The 10,721-nt window shown below is 57.3% G+C and overlaps 3 protein-coding genes across 3 annotated transcripts in view; all 3 read right to left on the bottom strand.

Annotated features, from left to right (window-relative positions):
• Nucleotides 1-546: 546 nt before the first annotated feature.
• LOC120978219 lies at nucleotides 547-3,452 on the bottom strand. Its single transcript, XM_040406444.1, has 3 exons — nucleotides 3,129-3,452; nucleotides 1,626-2,590; nucleotides 547-1,089 (listed from the first exon to the last, which is right to left on the bottom strand). The coding sequence occupies exons 2-3, from the start codon at nucleotides 2,313-2,315 to the stop codon at nucleotides 547-549; spliced, it is 1,233 nt and encodes a 410-aa protein (XP_040262378.1). The 5' UTR covers nucleotides 2,316-2,590; nucleotides 3,129-3,452.
• A 742-nt stretch (nucleotides 3,453-4,194) lies between these two features.
• GPR174 (G protein-coupled receptor 174) lies at nucleotides 4,195-8,518 on the bottom strand. The gene is made up of 2 exons (XM_040442316.1): nucleotides 8,193-8,518; nucleotides 4,195-5,465 (listed from the first exon to the last, which is right to left on the bottom strand). Exon 2 carries the CDS (start codon nucleotides 5,296-5,298, stop codon nucleotides 4,309-4,311), a length of 990 nt encoding a protein of 329 aa, XP_040298250.1. The 5' UTR covers nucleotides 5,299-5,465; nucleotides 8,193-8,518; the 3' UTR covers nucleotides 4,195-4,308.
• Nucleotides 8,487-10,721, bottom strand: part of ARHGAP35 (Rho GTPase activating protein 35) — a 40,728-nt gene continuing 38,493 nt past the window's right edge. The window contains exon 9 of the transcript XR_005780735.1: nucleotides 8,487-8,497. The gene's annotated coding sequence lies outside the window, so the exon portion shown is untranslated. The remainder of the gene's footprint in view (nucleotides 8,498-10,721) is intronic.

The following is a 10,721-nucleotide window of genomic DNA, read 5'->3' as shown; positions in this document are numbered from 1 at the left end:
CGTCCCCAGATGTCCCCGTACACAGTCCTCATACGTCCCCAGATGTCCCCGTACACAGTCCTCATACGTCCCCAGATGTCCTCGTACACAGTCCTCATACGTCCCCAGATGTCCCCGTACACAGTCCTCATACGTCCCCAGATGTCCCCGTACACAGTCCTCATACGTCCCCAGATGTCCTCGTACACAGTCCTCATACGTCCCCAGATGTCCCCGTACACAGTCCTCATACGTCCCCAGATGTCCCCGTACACAGTCCTCATACATCCCCAGATGTCCTCGTACAAAGTCCTCATACGTCCCCGTACACAGTCCTCATACGTCCCCAGATATCCCCGTACACAGTCCTCATACGTCCCCAGATGTCCCCGTACACAGTCCTCATACGTCCCCAGATGTCCCCGTACACAGTCCTCATACGTCCCCAGATGTCCTCGTACACAGTCCTCATACGTCCCCAGATGTCCCCGTACACAGTCCTCATACGTCCCCAGATGTCCCCGTACACAGTCCTCATACGTCCCCAGATGTCCCCGTACACAGTCCTCATACGTCCCAGATGTCCCCGTACACAGTCCTCATACGTCCCCAGATGTCCCCGTGCACAGTCCTCATACGTCCCCAGATGTCCTCGTACACAGTCCTCATACGTCCCCAGATGTCCCCGTACACAGTCCTCATACGTCCCCAGATTTCACGGTGCACAGTCCTCATACGTCCCCAGATGTCCTCGTACACAGTCCTCATACGTTCCCAGATGTCCCCGTACACAGTCCTCATACGTCCCCAGATGTCCTCGTACACAGTCCTCATACGTCCCCAGATGTCCCCGTACACAGTCCTCATACGTCCCCAGATGTCCTCGTGCACAGTCCTCATACGTCCCCAGATGTCCTCGTGCACAGTCCTCATACGTCCCCAGATGTCCCCGTACACAGTCCTCATACGTCCCCAGATGTCCCCGTACACAGTCCTCATACGTCCCCAGATGTCCCCGTACACAGTCCTCATACGTCCCCAGATGTCCTCGTACACAGTCCTCATACGTCCCCAGATGTCCTCGTGCACAGTCCTCATACGTCCCCAGATGTCCCCGTACACAGTCCTCATACGTCCTCATACGTCCCCAGATGTCCTCGTGCACAGTCCTCATACGTCCCCAGATGTCCCCGTACACAGTCCTCATACGCCCCAGATGTCCCCGTACACAGTCCTCATACGTCCCCAGATGTCCTCGTGCACAGTCCTCATACGTCCCCAGATGTCCCCGTACACAGTCCTCATACGTCCCCAGATGTCCTCGTGCACAGTCCTCATACGTCCCCAGATGTCCTCGTGCACAGTCCTCATACGTCCCCAGATGTCCCCATACACAGTCCTCATACGTCCCCAGATGTCCCCGTACACAGTCCTCATATGTCCCCAGATGTCCTCGTACACAGTCCTCATACGTCCCCAGATGTCCTCGTGCACAGTCCTCATACGTCCCCAGATGTCCCCGTACACAGTCCTCATACGCCCCAGATGTCCCCGTACACAGTCCTCATACGTCCCCAGATGTCCCCGTACACAGTCCTCATACGTCCCCAGATGTCCTCCTACACAGTCCTCATACGTCCCCAGATGTCCTCGTGCACAGTCCTCATACGTCCCCAGATGTCCTCGTACACAGTCCTCATACGTCCCCAGATGTCCCCATACACAGTCCTCATACGTCCCCAGATGTCCTCGTGCACAGTCCTCATACGTCCCCAGATGTCCTCGTGCACAGTCCTCATACGTCCCCAGATGTCCCCGTACACAGTCCTCATACGTCCCCAGATGTCCCCATACACAGTCCTCATACGTCCCCAGATGTCCTCGTGCACAGTCCTCATACGTCCCCAGATGTCCTCGTGCACAGTCCTCATACGTCCCCAGATGTCCCCATACACAGTCCTCATACGTCCCCAGATGTCCTCGTGCACAGTCCTCATACGTCCCCAGATGTCCTCGTGCACAGTCCTCATACGTCCCCAGATGTCCCCGTACACAGTCCTCATACGCCCCAGATGTCCCCGTACACAGTCCTCATACGTCCCCAGATGTCCTCGTGCACAGTCCTCATACGTCCCCAGATGTCCCCGTACACAGTCCTCATACGTCCCCAGATGTCCCCGTACACAGTCCTCATACGTCCCCAGATGTCCTCGTGCACAGTCCTCATACGTCCCCAGATGTCCTCGTACACAGTCCTCATACGTCCTCATACGTCCCCAGATGTCCTCGTGCACAGTCCTCATACGTCCCCAGATGTCCCCGTACACAGTCCTCATACGCCCCAGATGTCCCCGTACACAGTCCTCATACGTCCCCAGATGTCCCCGTACACAGTCCTCATACGTCCCCAGATGTCCTCGTGCACAGTCCTCATACGTCCCCAGATGTCCTCGTACACAGTCCTCATACGTCCCCAGATGTCCTCGTGCACAGTCCTCATACGTCCCCAGATGTCCCCGTACACAGTCCTCATACGTCCCCAGATGTCCTCGTGCACAGTCCTCATACGTCCCCAGATGTCCTCGTACACAGTCCTCATACGTCCCCAGATGTCCCCATACACAGTCCTCATACGTCCCCAGATGTCCTCGTGCACAGTCCTCATACGTCCCCAGATGTCCTCGTGCACAGTCCTCATACGTCCCCAGATGTCCCCGTACACAGTCCTCATACGTCCCCAGATGTCCCCATACACAGTCCTCATACGTCCCCAGATGTCCCCGTACACAGTCCTCATACGTCCCCAGATGTCCCCATACACAGTCCTCATACGTCCCCAGATGTCCTCGTGCACAGTCCTCATACGTCCCCAGATGTCCTCGTGCACAGTCCTCATACGTCCCCAGATGTCCCCGTACACAGTCCTCATACATCCCCAGATGTCCTCGTGCACAGTCCTCATACGTCCCCAGATGTCCTCGTGCACAGTCCTCATACGTCCCCAGATGTCCCCGTGCACAGTCCTCATACGTCCCCAGATGTCCCCGTACACAGTCCTCATACGTCCCCAGATGTCCCCGTACACAGTCCTCATACGTCCCCAGATGTCCCTGTACACAGTCCTCATACGTCCTCATACGTCCCCAGATGTCCTCGTGCACAGTCCTCATACGTCCCCAGATGTCCTCGTGCACAGTCCTCATACGTCCCCAGATGTCCTCGTGCACAGTCCTCATACGTCCCCAGATGTCCTCGTGCACAGTCCTCATACGTCCCCAGATGTCCTCGTGCACAGTCCTCATACGTCCCCAGATGTCCTCGTACACAGTCCTCATACGTCCCCAGATGTCCTCGTGCACAGTCCTCATACGTCCCCAGATGTCCCCATACACAGTCCTCATACGTCCCCAGATGTCCCCGTACACAGTCCTCATACGTCCCCAGATGTCCTCGTGCACAGTCCTCATACGTCCCCAGATGTCACGGTGCAGTGTGACACCTCAGTATACATCCATCACTCTGACACGAGTTCCGCTGCGGTTGTCGGAGGATGTAGCTGGCGGTACATACACAGCCCACACTCCGCTATATCTATGTACCCCCCCATCCCGTAGAGGACACATAGTGCACATCATCCCAGGAGCTTTGTGTCCACTCATATCTGCCTCTGGAATATGGCTGCCATATCAGCGCTCCTGCAGCCCGGCCGTGCAGTGAGATAGGAGCAGGAACACACCAGAGAGGCTGGAACTGATCACCCAGCTTTTCCCGAAACAGATATAATGATGAATCCAAAGAGGAAAGTAATAAATCCTCAGGGGCCTGGCCCTTTAAGTGATTGGCCCAGTGACATCACGTAACAAACAGCGGTGCGGCTCCGCGGGGGAGGAGTCACAGTGATACAAACATCAGCAGAGTGGAGGGGGATGGGCATGTCAGCTGACATGGGCTCCCAGGGGTCGAAGCACCCGGCAGACAGCTCCGCGTACCTCTGCTTCCCCAGGGACACCTACATCTTTATAAAGTGAGACACAGCTGATGGGCTTGTTACAATGGATCAGTGAAGACCACTGGTGGAATACAACTCCCAGCATGTCCCTATAGGTCACCAGAGACGCTGATGTGGCTAACTCATAGAAGTAACATTGCAACAAACCCTCAGCTGTTCCCACTCACTGACCCCTCCGCATCATGTGACACCCGAAGATCCAGAAGATTGTGTAAGTGGGGGCTGAGTATTGAGCTCAGGTCTGATGGGGGTTGTAGTAGCAGCGGGCACAGTCTGGCACACAGCGCCCTCTGACAACCTTGTCCATCCAGTGGCCTTCATCACCTCGCTCGGCAGCCGCAGGGATCCGTGAAGTCTTTACCGTCATAAATCTGCATCTCGGCGCCGTCCACCAAGTCCTGCCGGGACAGCCTGCGCCGGAACTCGTCGGTGGTGAAGTAGTAGATGACGGGGTCCAGGCAGCAGTTCATACTGGCCAGGCAGAGCGCCACGGGGTGCAGGGTGAGGATGGCGCGCCGCTGCGAGCATGAGGCGATCTTGTTGGCTTTGGCCAGGAAATCTAGCGGGAAGCTGAGGTGATAGGGAGCGAAGCAGATGAGGAAGACGGCGGCGCAGGTCAGGATCATCTTCAGCGCCTTCTTCTTCTCCCCGAGGTCGTGAGAGGCGGCGTGCGGCTCCCGCAGCGAGGCCACCGTCCTCCAGGTGCAGAACAGAACAATGGCCAGCGGACTGACAAACCCGAAGATCTCGGCGGCGGTCACCGTGACCACGGAGGCGGCAAAGCCAATGTCCAGCAGGGGGAGGTCCACAAAGCATCTCTGCTCGCCGCCGCTCGTCTCCTGCCCCGTCCTGAGCAGAGGAAACGGGAGGCAACTGAGGCAGACTAGGATCCAGCCGGCGACGCTAACGTACACGTCACACCGCCGCTGCCTATGGCGGAAGGGGTAGAGGAGGTAGATGAAGCGGCGCACGCTGATGCACACCAGGAAGAAGATGCTGGCGTACATGTTGACGTACTTCAGGTAGAAGCAGAACATACAGACGAAGCGTCCGAAGGGCCACGACTTGTGCAGGTAATAAAAGATGCGCAGCGGCAGCGACAGCACCTGCAGCAGGTCCGCCATGGCCAGGTTGATCATGAAGATGACGGCGCGCTTCGTCTCCTTCATGTACGCGTAGAAGACCCACAGCGCCAGGACGTTCCCGATCAGCCCCGGGATGAGGATGACGGCGTAGGTGATGGCGTACAGGTAGTCCAGGACGCGCCCGTCCATCTCACAGCCGCCTGTAACATTGCTGCCAAGCGGCATCTTCCCCTGCGCTGGGATCCGGTGGTGCAGGGGTTAACTGCGACTCAGCTCTCAGGTGGCGGCTTTATGCCCATTTCCCATTCTGCAGGGTCTGTCCTCGCAGGATGGCGAGCGGCGATATTTGTCCAGCGGAGCCGTTTATAAACACAGTGACCGCGAACGCGGATCTGGAAAAGAAAAAACAGGTAAAGGTCAGCAGAGGTCAGTGGAGGTTGGCAGAGGTCATCAGAGGTCAGCAGGGGTTAGTGGAGGGCAGCAGACGTTAGTGGAGGTAAACAGAGGTCAGTGGAGGTCGGCAGAGATCATCAGAGGTCAGTGGTGGACATTGGAGGTCACAAGAGGTCATTGGAGGTCAGTGGAGGTAGGAAGAGGTAATTGAAGGTCAGCAGAGGTTAGTGGAGGTAAACAGAGGTCGGTGGGGATCAGAAGAGGTCGGTGGAGGTCAGCGGATTTCAATGGATGTCAGTGGAGGTCAGCAGAGGTTAGTGAAGGTCAGCAGAGGTCAGTGGAGGACATTGGAGGTCAGCAGAGATCATTGAAGGTCAGCAGAGGTTAGTGAAGGTCAGCAGAGGTCAGTGAAGGACATTGGAGGTCAGCAGAGATCATTGAAGGTCAGCAGAGGTTAGTGAAGGTCAGCAGAGGTCAGTGGAGGACATTGGAGGTCAGCAGAGATCATTGAAGGTCAGCAGAGGTTAGTGAAGGTCAGCAGAGGTCAGTGGAGGACATTGGAGGTCAGCAGAGATCATTGAAGGTCAGCAGAGGTTAGTGAAGGTCAGCAGAGGTCAGTGGAGGACATTGGAGGTCAGCAGAGATAATTGAAGGTCAGCAGAGGTCAGTGTAGGTTATTGGTGGTCAGCAGAGGTCATTGCAGGTCAGCGGAGTCCTCTATACAAGCCTAGAAAACGAAATGCGGCAGTGATCACCGGACATTCCTCTGTGAAGCCTCAGACTGCACCGACACATTGTAACAAGCTCCCCACCGAGGGAAGTGTAGGGAGTAGAAAGGGTTAATGGGTGTGACTGCCGATCGGAGACGCTTCCCCTTTTACTTCTAAGCAGCTTCTATATTTATTATGAAGATTTAGGAAGTTTTTGGTTTTTCCCACATGACCCCCCCCCCCCCACATCCCTGAATAGAGGTGCACCCTGATCACATGACCCCCCCCCACATCCCTGAATAGAGGTGCACCCTGATCACATGACCCCCCCCACATCCCTGAATAGAGGTGCACCCTGATCACATGACCCCCCCACACATCCCAGAATAGAGGTCCACCCTGATCACATGACCCCCCACATCCCTGAATAGAGGTGCACCCTGATCACATGACCCCCCCACATCCCAGAATAGAGGTGCACCCTGATCACATGACCCCCCACATCCCGGAATAGAGGTGCACCCTGATCACATGACCCCCCCCACATCCCGGAATAGAGGTGCACCCTGATCACATGACCCTCCCCATCCCGGAATAGAGGTGCACCCTGATCATATGACCCCCCCACATCCCAGAATAGAGGTGCACCCTGATCACATGACCCCCCCTATCCCGGAATAGAGGTGCACTCTGATCACATGACCCCCCCCCCGACATCCCAGAATAGAGGTGCACCCTGATCACATGACCCCCCCCCCCCACATCCCGGAATAGAGGTGCACCCTGATCACATGACCCCCCCCCCCACATCCCGGTATAGAGGTGCACCCTGATCACATGACTGCCCCCCCCCCACATCCCGGAATAGAGGTGCACCCTGATCACATGACTGCCCCTCCCCCACATCCCGGAATAGAGGTGCACCCTGATCACATGACTGCCCCCCCCCCCCATCCCGGAATAGAGGTGCACCCTGATCACATGACCCCCCCCCCCCCCACACACATCCCACATCCCGGTATAGAGGTGCACCCTGATCACATGTCGTCCCCCCCATCCTGGTATAGAGGTGCACCCTGATCACATGACACCCCCCCCCCCCCCCCCACACACACATCCCGGTATAGAGGTGCACCCTGATCACATGACCCCCGCCCCCCACATCCCTGAATAGAGGTGCACCCTGATCACATGACCCCCCCCCCACGTCCCGGAATAGAGGTGCACCCTGATCACATGACCCCCGCCCCCCACATCCCTGAATAGAGGTGCACCCTGATCACATGACCCCCGCCCCCCACATCCCACATCCCGGTATAGAGGTGCACCCTGATCACATGTCCCCCCCTGCCCATCCCGGTAGAGGTGCACCCTGATCACATGACACCCCCCCCCCCCCCACATCCCGGTATAGAGGTGCACCCTGATCACATGACACAGGACTAGGAGAACGTGAGACCTTCAGTGTAAAGCATGGTGGTAGAGACAGAGGATGTGACTACAGGACCAGAAGGATGAGACTTTTAGTGTAAAGAATGGTGGTAGAGACAGAGGATGTGACCACAGGACTAGGAGAACATGAGACCTTCAGTGTAAAGCATGGTGGCAGAGACAGAGGATGTGAGCACAAGAGCAGAAGAACCTGAGACCTTCAGTGTAAAGCATGGCAGCAGAGACAGAGGATGTGAGCACAGGGCCAGACGTTTCTGGACAGTCGGTAAATGAGGCGCAGTGTCGGGGATGTGTGGGTGCCACCTCTGCTGTCAGGTGATTCTCCCCGTGTCGCGTTCAGCGCCGGTGGCGGGGTCTCCTCGGAGCTCCGGGGTCCCTCCTCATCCTCACCGTTCCTTATTTACCCATTTGCCGTCAGCCTTAGACCCTCTGATAACGCCAGAATAAGACGCAGATGCACAAGCACTACACATACAGAGCTGGGGCTCTGCCCCACTCCCCAGACCACACCCAAGCCTCGACCCCGGGCAGACCCCGCTGATAGCCATCAGGACACGCTCCCACCTTGTGCCGTCCACGGGTCCTGGGGCTGACGGGACATCGCATGGGTTCTGGTCCCAGGCGATACGTGTCTCGTGTGAAGATCCACGCTGAGCGGCTGCACTCACTGCTCCAGAGCTGGACTTCCCCTCTTTCAGTTTTATTTCCACTGCTCTACATGACGAGGCTGGGGGTGGGGAGAGGATGCGGCGACCGGGGGAGGGGGCAGCACCCTGACACCCGCCAAAATCCCCAACACCTGCTGCCACCCCTGCATCACTGACACTGGAGGACTACCACCCCCAACAGGAAATGTACAGTGAAAGTCACTAACATAAGAGATAACAGATGGTGATGTCGCCGCATGATGACTGGAGTAGTCCAGGTACTGTAGTCATGATAAAAAAAAATTAAAAAAAGCTACAGCTCCAAATACACAGAGAGAATTAGAGTAGTCACAGAACATTGAAAAAGTATTCACCCCCCGCTCTCTAAACACCCCATGAAGGTCCTGTCCAACCAATTACCTTCCTGGGTGCCACATGACCTCAGAATAAATACCCCTGAAAGGCCCCGAGAATCCAACACGACATGACCACCAAACATAAAGAGCAAGGAACCTCCAAGATGAGACCAAGACGTAGAGAACGTCAAGAGAAAGGGGCCACCAGAGCGCCAAGAGAAAGGGGCCGCCAGAGCGCCAAGAGAAAGGGGCCGCCAGAGCGCCAAGAGAAAGGGGCTGCCAGAGCGCCAAGAGAAAGGGGCCGCCAGAGCGCCAAGAGAAAGGGGCCTCCAGAGCGCCAAGAGAAGGGACCCCTAGAGCACCAAGAGAAGGGGCCGCCAGAGAGCCAGAATAAGGGGCCGCCAAAGCACAAAGAGAAGGGGTCGCCAGAGCTCAACAAGAAGAGGCCGCAAGAGCATCAAGAGAAAGGGGCCGCTAGGGCGCCAAGAGAAGGGGCAGCAACAGCGCAAAAATAAGGGGCTGCCAGAGCACCAAGAGATGGGGCAGCAACATCGCAAAAACAAGGGGGCTGCAAGAGCGCCAAAAGAAGGGGCAGCAACAGCGTGAAAAGAAGGGGCTGCCAGAGCGCCAAGAGATGGCGAAGAAACAGCGCAAAAAGAAGGGGCTGCCAGAGCGTCAAGAGATGGCGAAGAAACAGCGGAAAAAACAAGGGGCTGCCAGAGCGTCAAGAGATGGCGAAGAAACAGCTCAAAAAACAAGGGGCTGCCAGAGCGCCAAGAGATGGGGAAGAAACAGCGCAAAAAGAAGGGGCCGCCAGAGCGCCAAGAGAAGGGGCCTCCAGGGCGCCAAGAGAAGGGGCCTCCAGTGCGCCAAGAGAAGGGGCCTCCAGTGCGCCAAGAGAAGGGGCCTCCAGTGCGCCAAGAGAAGGGGCCTCCAGGGCGCCAAGAGAAGGGCCCTCCAGGGCGCCAAGAAAAGGGGCCTCCAGGGCGCCAAGAAAAGGGGCCTCCAGGGCGCCAAGAGAAGGGGCCTCCAGGGCGCCAAGAGAAGGGGCCTCCAGGGCGCCAAGAGAAGGGGCCAGCAGAGCGCCAAGAGAAGGGGCCAGCAGAGCGCCAAGAGAAGGGGCCAGCAGAGCGCCAAGAGAAGGGGCCAGCAGAGCGCCAAGAGAAGGGGCCAGCAGAGCGCCAAGAGAAGGGCCAGCAGAGCGCCAAGAGAAGGGGCCAGCAGAGCGCCAAGAGAAGGGGCCAGCAGAGCGCCAAGAGAAGGGGCCAGCAGAGCGCCAAGAGAAGGGGCCAGCAGAGCGCCAAGAGAAGGGGCCAGCAGAGCGCCAAGAGAAGGGGCCAGCAGAGCGCCAAGAGAAGGGGCCAGCAGAGCGCCAAGAGAAAGGGCCAGCAGAGCGCCAAGAGAAAGGGGCCTCCAGAGCGCCAAGAGAAGGGACCCCTAGAGCACCAAGAGAAGGGGCCACCAGAGAGCCAGAATAAGGGGCCGCCAAAGCACAAAGAGAAGGGGTCGCCAGAGCTCAACAAGAAGAGGCCGCAAGAGCATCAAGAGAAGGGGCCGCTAGGGCGCCAAGAGAAGGGGCAGCAACAGCGCAAAAATAAGGGGCTGCCAGAGCACCAAGAGATGGGGCAGCAACATCGCAAAAACAAGGGGGCTGCAAGAGTGCCAAAAGAAGGGGCAGCAACAGCGTGAAAAGAAGGGGCTGCCAGAGCGCCAAGAGATGGCGAAGAAACAGCGCAAAAAACAAGGGGCTGCCAGAGCGCCAAGAGATGGCGAAGAAACACCGCAAAAAGAAGGGGCTGCCAGAGCGTCAAGAGATGGCGAAGAAACAGCGGAAAAAACAAGGGGCTGCCAGAGCGCCAAGAGATGGGGAAGAAACAGCGCAAAAAGAAGGGGCTGCCAGAGCGTCAAGAGATGGGGAAGAAACAGCGGAAAAAGAAGGGGCTGCCAGAGCGCCAAGAGATGGGGAAGAAACAGCGCAAAAAGAAGGGGGCTGCCAGAGCGCCAAGAGATGGAGCCACCAGAGCGCCAAGAGAAGGGACCTCCAGAGCGCAAAGAGAAGGGGCCTCCAGGGCGCCAAGAAAAGGGGCCTC

The sequence above is a fragment of the Bufo bufo genome, chromosome 8, assembly GCF_905171765.1.
Source record: "Bufo bufo chromosome 8, aBufBuf1.1, whole genome shotgun sequence".
Lineage (NCBI taxonomy): Eukaryota > Metazoa > Chordata > Amphibia > Anura > Bufonidae > Bufo > Bufo bufo.
This window is presented reverse-complemented; position numbering and strand designations above follow the sequence as displayed.

Excerpts from the sequence above, each read along its gene's own strand:
- LOC120978219 (XM_040406444.1), bottom strand. The coding sequence starts at position 2,315 with ATGAGGACTGTGTACGGGGACATCTGGGGACGTATGAGGACTGTGCAC. Across the intron at positions 1,090-1,625 it reads TGAGGACTGTGCACGAGGAC|ATCTGGGGACGTATGAGGAC; the intron begins ATCTGGGGACGT and ends GTGTACGGGGAC.
- GPR174 (XM_040442316.1), bottom strand. The coding sequence starts at position 5,298 with ATGCCGCTTGGCAGCAATGTTACAGGCGGCTGTGAGATGGACGGGCGC.